General features: G+C 36.6%; 1 protein-coding gene across 1 annotated transcript in view; it reads right to left on the bottom strand.

The window, feature by feature from the left end:
• Positions 1 to 8,202, bottom strand: part of Nca (neurocalcin homolog) — a 34,006-nt gene extending 25,804 nt beyond the window's left edge. Inside the window, exon 1 of the mRNA XM_067145749.2 lies at positions 8,068 to 8,202. Within this exon, the coding sequence (XP_067001850.1) occupies positions 8,068 to 8,137 (70 nt within the window). The 5' untranslated portion in view covers positions 8,138 to 8,202. The remainder of the gene's footprint in view (positions 1 to 8,067) is intronic.
• Between the last annotated feature and the right edge of the window lie 12,651 nt (positions 8,203 to 20,853).

The following is a 20,853-nucleotide window of genomic DNA, read 5'->3' as shown; positions in this document are numbered from 1 at the left end:
TGAACAAACTTTTTAAAATTTAATTTTATGCACAAAATATCATTGTCTCTCATTTATTTTATATATATAAATACCTATGTCTGCCTTCTATATGTGTACCTACTTACAAAGAGGCAATGCAAAAGTGAGTAAAATGATGGAAAATAACCTATATTAATGTTGAATGAATTATTAATTAATTATTAATTAATTAATTGTGATACTCTGGATTCATGTCACTGAGATTAATTGTGATACTCTGGACACCGTTTAAATCCATGTTCAGTCTCCATTGTGACAGGAGCTGAGGTGGGGTGAAAAATAAATACTGTAGTCTAAAATGAATCCACAGATTTTGGGTTCACAAGGCTGATTGGTGACAGCCTTACTGACAGTTGGAATCGTGTACACCATATCTAGAGTGCGACGGGCAAATACATACAATTATAACTTTTTATCTTTTTGAAAGGATCAAATACTTCCCAGTCAATTCGGGCTTCCATATGGCAAACGTTTTACTCAAAAATGAAATAATCTAAAACTTGAAATCGAACAGACATAAGTAACTTTAAAAATGACATTATAGAATGGAAAACATCAATCAACATCTCAATAATGAATTCTTCAAGCATAATTAAGAAGTTGTACAAATCTTAAAGGTAAACATTCAAAAACTATCCGGGCAATGCCGGGTACTACAGTTAGTCAGATACAAAAGGTTGAACTTCTTGAAAGCTTCAATTTAAAAGCTTAAAATATTGACACATAGAAAGTTCTTCTAAAACCAAGTTACAATTGATAGAATGTAAACAGAATCATGCAATATTCAAATGGGTTGCTCTTGCGTAAAGGTAAAGTGTTGAATGTTGGGTTTGCTTTCCAAAATGGATCACTGAAATTGTTCATCCAAAAGAGCAAAAGCAAGGAATTAGAAGAAAAATAAAGAAGAAGGAAGAATAAGAAACAGAGAACTATGAGACTCACCCCAAACATAAGGTGGAAGCATGTAAATGGTGTCAAGTTTTAGATTACACTGACATGACACGATGGAATTGGGTTGAAGTGAGGATGGAAGAGGGGAGGTGAAGGAAAGGAAAGGAGAGGGGAAGGCACGACAATGAGATTGCCTAAGGCAGAGCTGAAGGATGAGGAATGGTAGGTGATTGCTGGAGGGGAGATTTGAAAATATTATGGGGGTTTTGATTACTTGATTTCTTTCTATAGGGATTATTAGATCAAATAGAGTTAGATTTTTCTTAAGGTTGAAATTAAGGTTAAAATATTGAACACCTGATTTGGAAAAATTATTATTATTATTAATGGAGTTTGTGTTGTGTAAAATGGATGTGTTTCTATTGTCTGCCTTAAAAGCTATTTTTATGACAAACTTTTTGAAAATATTGGAAATCTGGTGTACATGTGCACCCTAATGGAGTAGTAGAAAGTTGATGTTTGAATTTGTTTATTATTCCTTCTATGAAATGTTTACTGCATGTACAAGGTCCCTTTTTGATAATGGAATACTGAAAGCACAGTATACCATGCTATAATGAGCAGCATTTTTGAGGACTTCGGGGGTGTAGAGAATCTTGGTGGATAGTACTGACAGTCTGCGCAGGTTTTCTGTAAATCTTGTAGCTGAGGGAACTAGAGTGCCTTGAGATGGTTAAATGTAAAAAATTAATTTCTTGTTCAACTTCTGATTCTAAGGTAAACTTGATATGTGGATCAAGTGTTTACGTTTCAGAGAGTAGTAGTGGAATTGCATAAGCTCTCATTCATTATCACTAGAGTGTCGTCCACATATCTGGCCCAGAACTGAATATTATTTAAAATGTTATTGAAAATGTTGGTATATTCTAAATTATCAAGGTAGATTTCGACCAAATTCCCTCAGGCCGATGACCCCATGGCTAGACCATTCTGTTGATATAATAGTGCCATTGAAACTAAAATAATTGTTGTTCAAAACAAATTTTAAAAAACAGAAATAAATTCTAAAAATTTCAAGCTGGCTTATTCTATTGTGTTTTGCCAAATTCTTTTGGACAATGGAACAAACTTTAGATATGGGGATGATGGGATACATATTAACAACGTCAAAAGAGTGGATGGAGTGGTTGGCTTTAATTTCAATATGGTTAATCTTATCAACTAGTTCTTTGGTGATCTTGACAGATTTGTTGAATAAAAAATGGTAATTTCTTTTTAAGAACTTCTGAATGAACTGCGAAATTTTATACAAAGGGCTAGACGCACAATAGTAGCCGTCAAACCTGGCCACGTTACTTGGGAGTCAGTTCTAAAGGAACAAAATAAGGATACGAGTTTGTACTAGATTATTACAAGTAAAAAAGTTTGGTACAGTTCAATACAGCCATAGGATTCAACTTTGAGGAGTATTTCCCTCTTCCATTAATGCATGCTGACAACAGAAGTTTTTTTAACAAATGTAGCAGGAGAGGCATATGTTTTAACTTTAAGGAAGATTTGAAAAAGTGGGAACTGTTGTAATTTGAAGAAACAGAGCTTTTATTTTTGGATTTTAATTTGGACTGTGAATTTATATTAAGATTCAAGTTGAATGTACTTGATACATACAGTACTGTGTATAGAGTTTTTAATGTGTTAGACCTTGTTTTAAATGATTATTATGTTTGTGAACACCATCATGTAGACTATGTCTTATTTATGGCTATTTTAATTTAGACTATTTGAACAGCGGAAGATGGTTCTTAGAAGCCATAACATGTAATGTAATTTTTGTAAATATAATTCATCACTACAAGTGATTGTAGGGCTCTACTGATTTGGTGGATAACCCCAACCATTATAATTTAAATTTTGGAGTCAATACAGCACGAGTATGAAGTTTTTAACTTTTAAACACTCCAGTTCTGGGAGAAATTTCCATATTCTTAATATCACTTCTCAGCCATGATTCAATTGTTTTCTTTACAATACTTCTAAGTTTAACACTAACAATTTTATGTCATCCTTACTCAACTTCGCAATTCCTATACTGTGATCACCCCGTTTCCCTGAATTTACCTTCCTGTAACTCTTCTAAACAAATCCCGTAACTTATATGTACCTTTGCAGTTCAAGTGAAGGTGATCTGAATGTTAATTTCTATCTCCTAAGCCCTTATTAGGATCTACAAATTTCACTCCCAATTTCCCACATACCCACTCCATAGTCTCATTTACATCCTCTATCACCCTTCAATCAGTATCCCTCCTACGTTAGTACCCCACTGATAACAATTTCTGCTTCCTTAAAGTTCTGCCATGCTGCCATAACGAGATACCACACATTTCCAACTATGTTAGTACCTATTCTTGCTTGTCTTAAGGTGCCCGTACACTTCAGAGTAAATACCGGTGAGAACCTCTCGATAGCAGTTACTCACCAATGGATACAGTGCCGAGAGCAACTATTGGAAATTCTCGCAACTCTCCAAGAGCTAACTTGTCTTAACTCGCTCGCTAGTCGACACATGCTCCCCAGCCCTCTCAGAGATTAGCTCTCCAGATACAAACTGTGTTCGAATTGTGGCGAAGCTATCGAGAGCTTGGTTCTATTTTCAATTTCAGGATGACTAAAAATTGGTCACCGGAGGAAACAAAACTGTTAATTGAAATGTATGAAAGTCGAGAAATGTTGTAGAATGTGAAATGTACCGATTATCGTGACAGAGTGAAGAAACTTAAAACTTTAGAGGAAATAGGAGTGAAGTTTTCGTGTTCCGGAGCTGAAGTTCAAAGGAAACTTCACAACTTAAGGAATCAGGTAAGTCTATTTAATAAAGCTGAATTAAAAGTGTTAGTGTTAGTTTATATTTTATTGTAATCACATCAATTTGCATGGAAATATATTATAATGACTGTAGCCTGGTTATTATTATAATAACAAGTCAATAATATAATAAATCCAAACCAAACCCCATGGCACTACAGCCCTTGAAGGACCTTGGCCTACCAAGCGACCGCTGCTCAGCCCGAAGGCCTGCAGATTACAAGGTGACGTGTGGTCAGCACGACGAATCCTCTCGGCCGTTACTCTTGGCTTTCTAGACCGGGGCCGCTATCTCACCGTCAGATAGCTCCTCAATTCTAATCACGTAGGCCGAGTGGACCTCGAACCAGCCCTCACGTCCAGGTAAAAATCCCTGACCTGGCCGGGAATCGAACCTGGGGCCTCCGGGTAAGAGGCAGGCATGCCACCCCCTACACCGCGGGGCCGGCTGTAATACATATATACAATATTTAAATTAATCAATAAGGTGATGCTTTCTATTGTTTAAAGTATCTCAAGAATTGAAAAAATTGAAAAAAAGGAAAAGCGGTAGCGGGACAGATGACAATTACCAAAGTAGATTTTTCTCTTTTTACAGAGAATAATCACAGCTGCTGCGACTTGTCAGTAGAAGTGTGATGACATTTCGACTACTCTCCACTCTCTACATGTGCACAAATGGACAGGGTGTGGCGAGAACTCGTGAAAGCTACCTTGGCGAGTGACTCGCTGGGTACTCTCGATAGTTATTCGGGCCGAAATTAACTCTCAAATGGACAACAACCTGAGAGCGGATATCGAAAGTTACTCTCCCAGTTAATCTCAAATGGAAACCCACCCTTACATTGTTGGTACCTACATGGAAAATTACCGCCTTATCCTTACCCTGCTCCTTCCCTTCTATTTTCCTCAGTATCTGCCTTAACCTGATTCCTGGGTAACTCTCCTAGTCTCGCTACCTTTCCTCCGCACACTTTCCCCACATGTTAAACAAATGAGTTACCCAAGACCAGAATCCTCAACCCCACCTACCTCCCTAGATCTCCTCCTCTTCTGGTGTCTGTTAACTTCTCTGATGCCCGGTGAACCTACTTTCTCCTCCCTTCTCTCCATCTCACTACCCTGTTCCACCTCCCTCTTATACTCATCCCTACGTTTCCCTTTCCTATCATTCCCCTTCTGCTTGCCCTGCCCTTCCTCTGCAACACTTCTCTGATCTCCATCTTCCCTATGCTGCTCTTCCTGTAGTGGCTCATACTGATTCCTCTCTGATACCTCTCCTGAGCTTATTCCCTTAGCTTTCATTTTCCTTTTCCTTAAAACATTAGCTCACCGGTCTTCCATAACTCATCCCATTTGTACCCCCCTCCCCTCCCCCCTTCTTGCGTACCTACCATACCTGTACATTGATTGAGGGAGACCTACCTTTGGGCTGGGAAGACTTGGGAGTACAAGATGTGCTGCTTGACAGAGCAGTATGTTTCGAGCTGTCAGAGGAGAGGTGGTGTGAAATGACATTACTAGATGAATAAGCTTGATTGGAGTTTCTAAAAGTAGGAAAGATCATAATATGAAGATGAATTTGGAATTCAAGAGGACAATATGGCGAATATTCATTTATAGGAATAGAAAGTAGAGAGAGTAATATTTTACCAAGGAAGGTGTTCAATAAATCTCCAATGTCTTTGAAATTATTTAGCAAAGACGACTATTGGTAAACAATTTGGATCAGATCAGATCAGTGATAGTTGAAATTAAGTCATCTGTAAATCACTTGTACCATTATACAGACAGCAAATGAGAAACAATGATATAATGATGTTGCAGAAGTTTGATTTTCATGAAAAATTTATACACACTTTTCTATTTGGTTGACATATAATGAAGTCACGCAATTGGTCAATATGTGAGCGCAGTGCTCACCCCTGATTTCCTATGTTTTTCAGAATGTTTTTCTTTATACAAGGGCCATCCGGAAAGTAGTACCCGTTAGTGCCGCATGAAGAGCTGACGACTCGGGTAGCCACTGGGCAAGGTCAGACCACGTCAGTGGCTTGTCTGCCTGCTCTGTACGAGGTTGCGTGACACTACCATTGCCTGTGTTGTGTCTGTGATCGTTTAAAATGTTTAAACAAATTGAGAACCCCACCAGTTGTGAAGTGAGGGCCGTGATTAAATTTCTTAATGCACGAAACGTTCGACCTTGTGACATTCATCACCAATTAACGGAGGTGTATGGAGACAATGTGATGGACGAGTCGTTTGTTATGGGTTTGTTATGCATCACCTGAGAGTAAACGACAGTCAATGGAGTGGCATCATGCTCATTCACCAACCAAACCAAAAAAATTCAAGACAGTTCTGTCCACCAGGAAACTCACGGCAACTGTTTTCTGGGAATGCCGAGGTGTACTGCTCATTGATTTTACAGCCCGTGGAGACACAATTAATGCTAAAGCATATTGTGAAACATTAAAGAAATTACGGGAGGCAATACAAAATCGACAGCGAGGTCTATTGTCTACAGGCGTCATTCTCCTTCATGACAATGCCAGGCCTCGTGCAACTGTGATAACACAACAACTTTTGCAGCAATTCAAGTGGGAAACCTTCGACCATTCCCCATATAGCCCGGACTTGGCCCGTTCGGATTTTCATCTCTTTACGAAGCTTAAAGACTTTCTGGCGGGAAAAAGATTTGACAGTGCTGAAAAACTTAAACGAGCCGTGACTAAGTATCTCAATATACTGGCGGCGGAGGACTACAACGCTGCAATACAGAAACTCGTCCCACGTTATGACAAATGCCTAAATTTGCTTGGAGATTATGTGGAGAAGTAGTGTAAAGTATGCTCTTTCCAATAAAAATGTGTATATTTGTTAATATTTACTCCTGTGTCTTTATTGCGCAAACAGGTACCACTTTCAGGATGGCCTTCGTAATTTTATTTATTTTAGGTTAACTGGTTAAGGTTAATGTAGAGTAGTACAAATTTAATTTCAACTTTATAAACTGTGATAAAATAGAACAATTATTTTTTCTTACACACAAGGAAATACACCAATTATCTCTAAAAGATTATGTAAGAAAATTAAAAATAGATGATGATGCTTGTTGTTTAACACACATTTCCAACCCTGTCTCTAAATTGGACACACTACAGAACAAGTTTAAAATAGGACTAGAACCACCATGCAGCATCACTCTCCATTGTTTTCTTGGCAGGAAGGACAAAGCTTTATAGAGTGTTCACTGCAAATTGGCACCTCACATTTTACACACTTGAGATAGTTTTGCTGTTCTTTATTTTAGGGCAGAAGGCACATGTCTCTGATTTGAACAGGCTGCATTCATTTTTGTTCAAGTCTGAGGCACTTCTGTATGCTGATCCGTAAATCAGCATGAATGCTGAATGCTGATGCCATTGCAATCATATGGGACTTGATAAGCTTAATTGCCAGACTTTTCAGGAACTTCCTCCAGGTCATTTATTCCGAGGTGTTTCACCTAAAATGATCTGGGCATTAATGCCACCAATATCAAGCATACAAAGAAGATGATAGGGATCTGTAGCACACATTGGCAACAGTATATTTCATCTACCTTATTCCATAATGTAATGTTGTCTATCCCTACATTCAATAATAGAAGCATCAGAAACAACAGATCGGATTCGGTAGAAAGAAGATCATCTCCTGAAGTCTCACTATTTACTGTCCTGATCACTATTATATGACTCATCAATATCAGAATCTTCATGTACCTCTAATTCTTCGGGTAATGCAAAGTTCACTTCATTGTCACTGTCTTCCAACAACATCCTGATAACATTGTACATTCTAACTATGGATAGAGACATTTCACATCAAAATGGAAAATAAATCATGAAATAAAATACCAATGTGAATGAAAACATTAGTCACGCCACCGATCGATGTGTGAGCGCGGGGCTTGCTCTGACGCTGCTGTTGATACAATTGTGTCGCAGCGCCAACTGAAGGCCATCCTGTACATTAATGTTGTGTGCGTCCCACTCCTGACATTATTTTAGGAAGCTAAAGGGATTCCCAAAGGGTGCACTTAATGTGTTTATGAAGGAGGAGGAAATAAAATTGAGAGTGAGCGCTGCGCTCGCACATTGACTGATGGCAGGTTAATAATTACGGTATCTAGAAACTGCAAAAAAGATTTAAATTTTTTCAATCTCTCTCTCTGACATCGCTCCTCTCCACCACATGGTATACACAGAGTATAGAAATTTTGCATGAATTCCAACTACAGTAATGTACCTGAAAATTCGGTGTTCTGTCTTAAATCTTCAAGAACCTCAGGTTTTAACTTGCTGTTTTGTTTACCCATGGTTCTGGTTTAATCTACAATCTACAGACGTAACGATATGACTGGAATTCACAAATATCACCTGAAAAAGAGATTTTCAATAGGTAAGTCATAGCCATTTTAATATCATGATTCAAAGAAAAGTTTGAACAGTATAGCGAAGATCTCCTCTGTATAACAATACATTTCATCACTGCTTCAGTGAGGCTACAGAACAGAACAGAAACATAACCTATATTTAACAAATATGAGGAATCCATTAATCAATGTTCCCTTAACACCTAAAATTTTATAAATGTTTCTGTAATGCTATAAATATCTACAATAGCCTATCAAATTACCCACACAGGAAATTAAATTTTCCAGCATACTATATTATAATTTGTAGGCCTAATTAAGTTGTAGCTCCAATGTTAATCCCTTTTGAAATAAATGTTTTAAAGACACAATTTGAATACAAACAGTCTCTGTATAGTATTGAATGCTACATTTGTCCTTTGTTTAATCAGTTAATTTGCATTATTATACCGGAATAAAGAAATATTATGTGCATAATTGTTTTTAGTAGGACACAAGCCTACTAATGCTACATATTAACCAATATCTTCAGCGGAAGTAGGCGTTAATTATTATATGATGGGAGATTAACTTAAGAAGAAACAACCAGCTTTAATTTGGCTTTTTAATACATTTAATACTTTATCACAGCAGGTTATGTTATGCTTCAATAAAAGAGACAATATGGATAATGTAAGTATATTTAATTTTTTTTTAATGTTTCGCTTGATTGTAGACAAGAATTGCTGTTCTGTTTACCCACAGTTCTGTTTTAATCTACAATCTACAGGCGTAACAATATGACTGGAATTCACAAATACACCTGAAAATAATCATAATGTTGATAAATTTTACCAAGGCAAAATATTGGTTAATATTTTACATCCCCCCTTAACCTGAAATTTCACCTCCACAGGAATGAACAAAAGCTACAGGACATAAATGATCTCCCTCTTTAATGCTTCCTTTAGGTTTCCCCTGAGAATTAGGCCTACAGTGAGTTGAAAATGATTTCAGTGTTTTGAGATATTTTGAAGGAATTAGATCTGTTAGAATGTTAGATCAGCAAGACAATAGTTTATCCACACCAAAAAAACATCTAATTTAAATTGTAGAAAACACATCATAATCACTTGTGTACTCCCTACAAAAGGTTATTTATAGGAACTATATGAAATATGCTTACCATGCAGTGTCAATACATTCATTATAGCAGAGGAGAACTCCTGACCATAGAAGCACAAACATAACACATTTCAAACTTAGAAAATTATGCCTGTAGTTCTCATGGAATTTGCTTTTATATTTTCTCATAGAATTCAATGAAGTACTGTTACAGATCCTACTGAAACCCATCACCATGATCACTTAAATATGCCTAATATTATAAATGTGATAGAGATGACACAGGCACCTATACATGAATATACAAGAATTGGAGTCTGATAGTTGTATAGCAAACATTGAACAGCTGATATATAAACATGGGAGCAGTATCAATATTGCCAACCTTGGTTATAATCCACCAAATAGATCACTATATTTGCCAATTATTGGCATACTGGCACCATTTTAGAATAGAGAATAAAATACTTATCCAGATAAGAAAGTTCACAGCTACATAGGGTGTCCAAGGATGACCTATTCTATTTAGACTTAATAGCCACATAGCCTACAGCCTATTTAGGGTTGCCAGATGTCCCGTATTATGTGATTTCCCGTATTTGAAGGTCTGAAATACTTTCCCATTTTAACAGCATAGAACAAATTTAAATAACTTACTTCTGCCATGGTTAAAATTATCTGTTTACAGTGATGTTATTATTTTTAAGAAACTAGAGGCTTTTCGTTTCAAAGATGTTAATTTTCTAGTTTTGAAAAAATATTTCTTTGAAAGTTACTGAAATTTGTCCAGCTTTTAATTTGGATAGCTTTTATGAAGAATTTTCTTCCCATAACAATGAATTACGTGATGCTGGAGCTAGATATATACCTGTACTGATACTGATAGTGATCAGAGTTGTAATGTGAACTCAAAATGAGTGGGGTTTTTCTCTAAAGTTAATTTTTTTTCTATTTGCTTTACGTCTCACCAACACAGATAGGTCTTATGGCGACGATGGGAGAGGAAAGGTCTAGGAATGGGACGGAAGTGGCCGTGGCCTTAATTAAGGTACAGCCCCATCGTTTGCCTGGTGTGAAAATGGGAAACCACCGAAAACCATCTTGAGGGCTGCTGACAGTGGGGTTCAAACCCACCATCTCCCAGATGCAAGCTCACAGCCGCGTGCCCCTAACCACACGGCCAACTCGCCCGGTTAAAGTTAATTCAGATGCTGTTCCAAATATACTAATGTTAGTACGGTATTGTATGTTCTATAACTGGTTCAAATGCATATGTTGAAAGAGCTTTTTTTTTTTTTTCAATTAAAAACAAATGGAATAATGGAAGGAATAAATGTTCAGCAATTCTGATAGTCAGAAATTATTCAAGTCTCACTTAATTTTTATCCTAGTTGTTAGAAATGTCGTGACTTCATTAACGGAGATTCAGTATTACTGATGAAAGGCTAAAAGTGAAGAAAAATAAGGGTCTTAAACTTTATACATAGAAAATGAAATAACAATATAGTGTAATAAAGTTTGTGCCAACAATGTAATTATAGTACCGTAGAGTAAATTATACCTCAGTGTTTTCTTGAGCAAATGTCGTTATGTCATGTCAGCATGACCTGTCCCTTATTGGTATTTCTAAAACCTGGCAACCCTAAGCCTATTGCACAACTGTTTAGTGCAATTATACCTTTTATTCATATATTCATATCTTGGTTATTGGTTGAACAATTTTCTATTGAAGGAGGTAAATGACAGTTTGGAACTAATGTGCAAAAGAATGAATTACCCGTCTTTGGGGTTTATTATTATTATTATTATTATTATTATTATTATTATTATTATTATTATTATTATTATTATCATTATTATTGTTTTTAGTTCCGTTTGGGCCTGCTATGAACCACGTGGTTCTTATCTCTAGCAGCTTTCTTCTTTGACCAGTACTCCTTCATTCTTGCACTGTGAATGTCTTTTCGCTCCTGAGTCCATTTCTCACCTCCTCCCAGACGTACTGTTTTTTCTGTTAGTGACTGGAGAGAGTTTGATGTTTTGATCAATGTTCTGTACCTATTCCTGTCATAAATTTCACTGGGAGCAATGTCCAATTCTTGAAGGTCTTTTCTGACGAGTCTTGCCCACTTGGCATTAGTTGCTTTCCCTCTAGAGATTGTGTGGAAGATTCTGGAGGTGAGCCTCTGATTGTCCATTCTCATGACATGACCATAGAAGTTCAATCTCCTCTTCCTCATAGATGTTGTAATGCTCTCCAATTTTTGGTACAGTTCGTTGTTGTGCCTGATTCTGTACTTGCCTTCTTCTTTAATAGGGCCCATGATTTTTATCAAGATCTTCTTTTCCTTCAGCTCCAGTTTTCTAAGTTGCCCTTTTCTTACCATGTTTAGGCATTCTGAGGCATATAGTACTGACGGTCTCACTACAGTAGTGTAATGCCTGATTTTGAGGTTAAGGGAGAGGGATTTGTTTTTGTACATATTCTTACATAGGTGGTACATGCTTTCCAGTTTGATGCATTTGCTGTTTATTGCCTGATCTTCATTCATGTTTGGGGTTATCCATTCTCCTAGATATCTGAAGGAGTTAGTCCTTTGTACTGTTTTGTCCCCCAGTGGGATTGATTTGGGTGCATCTTTGATGCTGGTGATAAACTGTGTTTTGTTGATGGTGATCTTCAGCCCTACTTTAGCTGCTATGTGGTCGAGAGAGGATAGTTGATGGATAGCTTCCTCCACACTGGATGTCAGGAGTGTAAGGTCGTCTGCGAAGGCTAAACAGTTGACAGTTAACTTGTCTTTCTTGTAGCCTATTCTCAATCCAGAGTCATCCTTTAGCATTTTCGTCCACTCACGAATGACTTTTTTGAGAATAATAATAATAATAATAATAATAATAATAATAATAATAATAATAATAATAATAATAATAATAATAATAATAATAATAATAATAATAATATAATAAAAATTACGGTATAAAATCATAACGCTTGTAATTACAGATATGGTATAGATGTATTTATAGGTATGTACTGATTTTTTATGAACACTATATATTCTCAAAGGATACTTCAAAGCAACACAGTTAGATGAAACTACAAATACCTATCCTTGCTTAAGCATATTTACTACTGCTGCAGCTCCTTGTTATAAGCACCAGAGCATGCTGCAAATCCACGTGACATTTCAAGTTCTTGCATTCAGAACACTCCAATGTTATGAAATTATCTTATAAGTCAATATTTAGTAAGTACAAAAATCCAACTTCAAGATTGTACATAATTATGATTTTAGTTCTTTTGTGATATAAAAGGCTTGTGTCGTGGAGTTACATTTAAAGATAAAAATTTCATTATTCCGTATTGAAAAGTATCACAGTTAAATTGAAATAATAAATATGGTAGTTCAACCTATTCAATACAAGTAAATAAGAGATGTACAGATTACATTCTTATTTAATTAAAAGTGGAAATGGTACCGGTTTTTGTTTGTTTTTCGAGTTATAATCGGCTGATGATGACCCAGACTGGGGTCGAAACAGGTACCATTTCCACTTTTAATTAAATAAGAATGTAATCTCTACATCTCTTATTTACTTGTATTGAATAGGTTGAACTACCATATTTATTATTTCAATTTAATCGTGGAGTTACGTCGTGGACAAGATGGACATGCCCAGACAGTTGCGCTCTCCTAGACGGATGGCGCTCGCATTGTCGGGCCTGTTGTGTACGATCTGAGCGGTAGCCATTTTGTAAATAATGTTTAAAGAAACATTGTGCAACGTAAGGTACTGGGTATACAGTAACTTATTCCCCATCTATTCACACAGTGAACGTGTTAAATTCACATTATTTCTTTATTCAGATTATGTGGTATACTTTCCCTAAACTGGTCTTTCTACTGTTAATGAAATTCCCCAAAAGCATCTGGCGTTAGCTGTGAAAGAGACTGGAAAACTTTGGATAAACATACCATAGGGGAAAATTCCATAAGAACCTGTATATTTTTCTAATTTTGAAATGATCAAAATAACCAAAACAAAATGTACATGCACACAGATTCTCATCTTTCACATAATCATTGAAGAAACAATACCAGATAACAGAACTTTTAGAAGAGTAAAAGATGTATCCAAAAAAGTTGAGTCCTACATAGAAGACTTAAATTTTAGTATTAGCATCAATACTACTACATGTAATGAAGCAAAATGTGTAAAATTGTACATTATTGATTTAATTTAAGAGTTACAGGTATCACTTTGAAGAGATGTGATAGGTACTGCACCATGGCTGCTATTCATCTGGAAATATTAAAAAAATTTCACTCAAGTTAGTAATCAAAACTCTCTGTGGCTCTGGGCTGAATTACTCAACTTTGGCTTCTCAATCCTATCAAGGGCATCGTGAACACTGGATGAGTTTTGTTTTCTTGTTTTTTTTTTTTTTTCCTAATTTATTAACCCTGCATTAGTTTTGACCGACTGAAAAACTTTTCAGTTATAGATTAACTAAGTCAACACTGAAAAGAAATGGTTTCCACTATAAAAAAATTACATCTGGAGTGCCAAATGGGTTTTTTCTGTCCTAGAAAATTCCAGTTCCCTGTGTCGGATATGAACCTGTGATCTTAGGATATGGAGGCTGACACTGTACCAGTGAACTACAGAGGAAGTTTATTTACCGGTACATACGAGTCTTTGAAATTACTTTAGAGAACAGATTATCTTAAAGTAGTCATTATCAAAGAAAAAAGTGAAAATGTGACTACTTAGAACTGAATTCCCTGCACATCAACTAATTCAACAAGATGGTCTTGACAAAGAACACAAAACTATAAATAGGTCACTCTCTCATATTTTCCATTGCCACCTACACAGCTGAGACCTGGACAATCAAATGGGCAGATAAGAGGAAAATGGGGAGCTTCGAGATTTGGGTTTACTGATGCATTCTCCAAATTTCTTGGACTGAACAGTGAATCAATACATCTATGCTGGAACAGCTAGGTAATCAGACTAGACTTCTAGAGCAGAACAGTCAAGCTTATCTCAGGATCTTCAGACATATCACCAGAAAAACAGGCACCCTGGAGGCGCTTGTGGTGGAAGAAAATGTTAATGGCTAGAGATTGTGAGGAAGACATCTAACCAAATGGGTGGAACAGCTGCAGCCTCTGATGGGGAAAACTTTTCACAGGGGAAAGAAAATCAGGACATTAAAAATATGATAGCTGCCACGCCCTGTCAAGGGTAGAAGATTGTGGAAAAAGTCTCTACATAAGAGAAATTTCTCCCCAGTAACAGTTATTTCAACATCAAAGAACCAAATGCAATTCTTTTGTTCATCAGCTGCTGTAATGGAATCAAGGAATTTAGATTTGAGTCTGAAGAATGGTCACTTTTTTAGCCTTTTGTGTCAGGTAATATTAGAATTATTTCAAAATTCACAGAGACAGGACACTATCATTCTCATAAAATGTACAATCTGCAGTTAGCAGTACTTTTAAAGCAATTCTTGTGGAGTTCAGTTTCAATGAATGCCTTCTCCAAAACAAGAGGACTTTTCTAAGAGAGAGAGAGAGAGAGAGAGAGTGTGTGTGTGTATACGTAGGGGCTTAGGATCCAGCTGCTTGGATGAACAGTCAGCGTAGCGGCCTGCAGTTCACTGGGCCCTCTGTTTGATTCCTGGGCAGGCTGGGGATTTTAGCTACATTTAGTTCATTCCTCTAGCTCAGGGATTGGGTGTTTGTGATCACACACCTTCATTTACATACATATCACACTATCAACCACCATATAATCATGCAATGGTGAATATATCCCTCCACACAGGGCAGGTGAGTGTGTGTATTTTTTGCTTTTGTTTTTAAAGGTACCGTAACCAATAACTTCCTAAAGTCAAAGAAACATTGATTATCTGGTATTGAATCTAAAATTATGATTTATGAAGAATAATGTATGCTAGAATGTAATCTTAAAACAGTAACCAATAATGACAAGTTATTTCAACCATAATAATTATTCTAATGGCCATTAGCATAAAATGCATAATAACAACAACAAATCCAAATCCTATGAGACCCTGCAATTATGCCCAACTTTCGTTACAGTAATAAAATTGAATTTCATGCAATATTATGAGATTCCAATATAAAATATCCAAAAATTCTCATAACTTTGCAGTAGTATGAAGAAAATTTAACATAACCAATTACTCAAAGTGAAATGAAAGAGTGGGATCTGAATAACAAAATGAATATTGGCAGTAAAGCACAGACATTGGCACAGATTTATCAACAGATTTCAACTGAACCATAAAACATTCTTCTTTACATTTAGCCTTAGTAAAGATGTAGATTTAAGAAAATCCTATATGAAATGTTTGATATGGGAGGTAAAGCAATGATTCACTTAGTTGACTAACAGCAGCATTACACAGGTTAAGAGAAGCATCAGGCGGTGTAATCCGTAAATCATACTGCTTTAGTTTTCCTTTTTATATGAAAGACATCAGTTACCCTTGAACAATATTTAGTCCACTGAACTTGAAAACTTGCTTCTTACCAAGATTCTCATTTTCTTCATTTTTCAGATAAGTAGCCAACATTTCACACATATGCCTTTCTTCTCAAGCAAAATTTCAACAAAACTGATAAACCCCTCAAGAATGTTTTCTCACCCGCTGCAAAGAATGAAGATGGCCACCTCCTGATAAGAGCTAGGAAATATATCAGAGGCTAAGACCTAGGACTGATAAAGAAAGAGCCCACCAATGAATATAGAGAGGTGACTGAAGAGTTTGCCTTTTAATAACCTTAATAAAACTCTACCTACCAATCAATCATTTATGGCTTTTCATCCTAACAGATGAACTCATACATGTATCTCTTCAATCAGCAAGGCACCAAATCAAAAAGATGCTACTATTATTGGAGAGATACAGAACGGGATTCTTCAGAAGCCATCAAACAACACAACGGACTCAAAGTATGCAAGTTGACATCCAATGACAATGTGAGTGATAATCTGCCTGACAATAAACATTCTAATTTTCCCCCGACATTATAAGTAGAAAAATATTGCAGAATTTTCCCATTTTTTGCAGACTTCATAAATACTGATACTGGAATCTCATGATTGTTACAAGAACCATTACAAATCAGCACACAGCATGTAAAATTACAGTTTACATTATATAAACACAAGAACATTGAATTCATTATACGTCTTCCTATAATAATGAATGGCAATCAGTAAAACTAAAACACAAAATGTGAATGATTGCCATATTCCTCTTATATATAAGAATACATTGATGAGCAATTGCATTATGATCACCTGACCTGGGAATATTTAGCTTGTCTGGAGTGGGGAGAGTAACATGTGACAGCTGGTAGCATGTGTGTGTGTGTGTGGGGGGGGGGGGGGAGGTAGATCTACAGCCTTGTTAGTAGTGTCTCCAGCGTCAGAATGGGAAATGCAGCCGATCTCTCCAAGTTTGATAGACGGCAAATTGCGATGGCATGGTGCCTTGGTACCAGGAACTCTGAAACAATGCAGATTATGAGGCTACTCTCATGTCGCTGTTGTGAGCTCGTATTAAATGTGGAATAGAAAAACACCACCTAGGCAATACAATTAAATTTATTTACAATTTTTAAATTGCAAAATCATTGCATAATTAGGACATGTTTTGGCCTCTTTTGGGCCATCTTCAGCTACACCGCCTAGGTGGGCAAATATATTACAGTTTTTCTATTCCACTGTAAATTGTCAATACAGAATTACGATGAAATTTATCGTGTGCGATATTAAAAAGTGGTGCAACAATGGGCAAACAACGATGTATTGTTCACCGTTGTGCATGGAACTGTGGAGTTGACGTCCCTGTTGTACCCCAATTTTTACCATTTGCTTTATGTCGCACCGAAGCAGATAGGCTCTATGGCGACAATGGAATAGGAAAGGGCTAGGAGTGGGAAGGAAGTGGCCGCAGCTTTAAGTAAGGTACAACCCCAGCATCTGCCTGGTGTGAAAATGGGAAACTACGGAAAAACCATCTTCAGGGCTGCTGACAGTAGGGTTTGAACCTACCATCTCCCAAATACAAGCTCACAGATGCGCAACCCTAACTGCACGGCCAATGCATTTGGCACAAGCAAAATTATTGCCACTGGACTGTGAATGTCTGGAAGAAGGCTTCCTAGTTCCATGAATCCAAATTCCTGGTTCATCACATCAACAGCCAAGCACATGTATGCCAATTTAGGAGGCTATGGCATACGGTTGCACGATAGGGTGGAGACAGGCTGGTGGAGGAGATGTGATGATCCGGGCAATGTTTTCATGGGCAAATTGGGGCTCATTATTCCAGTACACCAATCCTTAACAGCTATCCGGCATCTGGATGTGCCCACGGTTCTGAGGATAAAATGTGGTCCTACATCGTATTAGGTAGGTGATCATAATGTAATGGCTCACTAGTGTACAATTGAAATGTCCAGACTTTCCTGTTTAAAGGTTTCTCTTCTACAATAACTGGTCACAATTTCTTTTACCTGACGTAAATCTTAAATACTATTATCAAACTGGCTGCTCAATTCTTTCCAGCCTAATTTCTTAGAAGGAAAGATTTAAATTATTTTTATAAAGAGAAAACAAGTTGTTAATTTATTCAACTAAGCAGCACTTCACAGCTGGAAGGATTGAGGTTCAATCTCTGTTAGTACCACGTCTTCTACCTTCAATGGTGGCTTAACCAGCAGCAAAAATGAGTACTCGATAGATTTCTTCCGTTGAGGTAGCCTTCCACTCTGTATCCTTCATCAGACACTATCTCAAGTGTTGGCTTACTTTACAATATCTCGTAAGTTACGCAAACAGTCCTAAGTGATGACACCATAGTACTCAACATATTAGCTCACTCAATAATCCAATTACAATGAAATGAGTTCTCGAATATTTTTTTAATGAACTTTATGCTCTTCAAATCTACAGGTTTTCTTTCATTGTAAATAGTAAGTCTGAAATAAAATTAATTATTTAGCTCATATTGATATTCTTTGTCAGTTTTGGGTCCCTTCCCCCAGGGCCAATTCACCTAAAGACATCTTTTGCAATACTATTCATCTTAATATCTTATTCTCACCCAACTCATCAAACAATTACTGTACATTTCTCAACTTATAAATATCATTGTTTTGATCCTGTATTGGCATTAACTCAACTAAGGTTGAACCACCTTCCAATACTTAACGTTCTTATAGCTAGTTCTTGAAAATACAAACATGATCCAGTTTGAAGTCTAACTACTTAATTAAGCTGGATTATGTTTGTATTTTCATGAACTAGCTATAAAAATATTAAGAACTGGAAGGGGGATTCTTCTTTCAATCTTAGCTGAACTACATTTCTTTAAAAAAAAGGAAGCTGTCGTTCACAATAAATGGTACAAAATTTTCAATGGTAGATTACGAACATTTACAGTCCTTTGAAAATGGAAAAACTTGGCTACATAATTCTGTGGCAATATGGCAGAAGCACATAACTCCTTGTTTTTCCATGTTGTGATTTTTCTGATATTTTGCACACTTTCATTAAAAGAGAAGAATATTTCCTCAAACACTGCTTAAGAAAGTGTTACTTTGATATATCAAAATTATCAATAAATATAACAATGACTTTTTGACAGGCTCTAAAGTGTTTGTTTTTGCAAACCTGAAAATGTACATATCTGCTTTTGCCAAACTGCCACAGAATGCTAGTGAAGTGTAATATAAGAACTCAAACCGAAGACTCCCAACCAAATCTTAAAGAAACGATGAGTTCAAGGATGAGGAAAGGATATTAAAATACCTGCATTGTTGTGCCCATAATATCATTGTTCAATGTTCCAAAATTCTGGACTGCATTCTACAAACCAAACAATATCTTGTAATCAGTTTATATATTCGACAAAAAAAAATTCAAACAATAAACCTGCTGGATGGGTTTACTCTAGCAGAATTTTCTTCAGATCAATGCTTATAGGTGAATTTACCAAAGAGATATCTTTTGGATTAATGATTCTGGAGGAAACAGGCCTAGATTCCTTTGTTGCCAATAAGGGGCAGGGCTGCAGCTGGAGTGGTGCAGAGGTCAAAAGAGGCACACTGGAGAGAATGGAGGCGTCTATATGATAAAATGATATTTTTATCCTGTTAAATTTCAAAAAAATGCATTATGAATGTTTTTCACTATTGATGCAGCAGGCTTATTCATAGGGCTTGAAATAGTAATGCCTGTGCACCACTCTAAAAATCTAGACAGTACAACACCATGTGGAATCCGTACAGGGTGTCCAAAAACTGCTGTACAAGATGACCTTTACATGAATTCATAGAGTACTCAAAGTCCATTTATCTCAGTTAAAATTTTACCAAGTATTTTGATGCGTCACAGTTTGCTGTTGAATTTGAGGATCTGGCAATATCGCAGCGGAAGTGAGGTACTCTTGCTACAATAGGACAACAGCTGGTGTGTTACTGTGTTAGCTCAGTGCTAAAGCACTCTTGCTTTTCATTTGTCTCATGAGTGTACAGTTTAGATTTCAAATATCCCAACTGTATAACTTTTTAAATTAGTTTACAATAGTCCATACATTATATTTGTTGTTAATTTTCATTTATATTATGTTTCCCTCTCATAATGGACTGTATTCCCATTCAGCCTACCTAAGGGTGAAGCAGTGATGTTATCTGTGCACTAACATGTTGGACACAGCACTAGCCTGGCCTGTTCGTCCGTCACATAGTATGGGGTATAGATGGGATGAGTATGCAGATATGCATCTCATATTTGGAGAATGTTGATGCATGGCTAATGTGGCTGTATGTGTGTACTTGGAACACTATCCACATTGCTATCATTCTGAATACAATATACTTTTACACCTGGATCTGTCTTAGAGAAGCAGGGATGTTAACACCTCACAGGCATTATACTGGGAAAAACTGCACCACCAGAACACCACAGAATGGCCGATGTGTTCTGTGTGAAGAGTCTGATGACCTTCAAACATCTGTTCATTACATCACAATCAACAGGACCAATTATGTGGCATTAATTTACCGGGATATATCTTGGATTATTTTTTTAAGAATGAGGAACTAACACACAACACTGACTTCCAGTGTGAAGAATTATTTTTGTTACAATATTCACACTGTTACATAGTAAATTAAATTTGTGATAAAGTAAACAAAGGTGAGTGATGCATGAAAGCTATAACAACAGAGCGAGTCACTATGCACAATGCAACGTCAAGAGTCAAATACAAAAGAGTACCGCTGCAGGGTGTGTATGAAAAACCAAAAATGATGTCGCCACTTTTTGAATCTTGAGTTAAATATTTTCTTCACCCCTTCTTGCTGACACAGATTCAAAAATTTTAAAGTCCTTGTTGTTCCAAAATCAAAACTAAAGATCCCCGTTGTAATGGCTTTGTAAATAAATCTGCTAGCATTATGGTAGAAGGGCAATATTGTATGTTTATAATCCCTCTCTCACAC

Source organism: Anabrus simplex, chromosome 4 (assembly GCF_040414725.1).
Source record: "Anabrus simplex isolate iqAnaSimp1 chromosome 4, ASM4041472v1, whole genome shotgun sequence".
NCBI lineage: Eukaryota > Metazoa > Arthropoda > Insecta > Orthoptera > Tettigoniidae > Anabrus > Anabrus simplex.
This window is presented reverse-complemented; position numbering and strand designations above follow the sequence as displayed.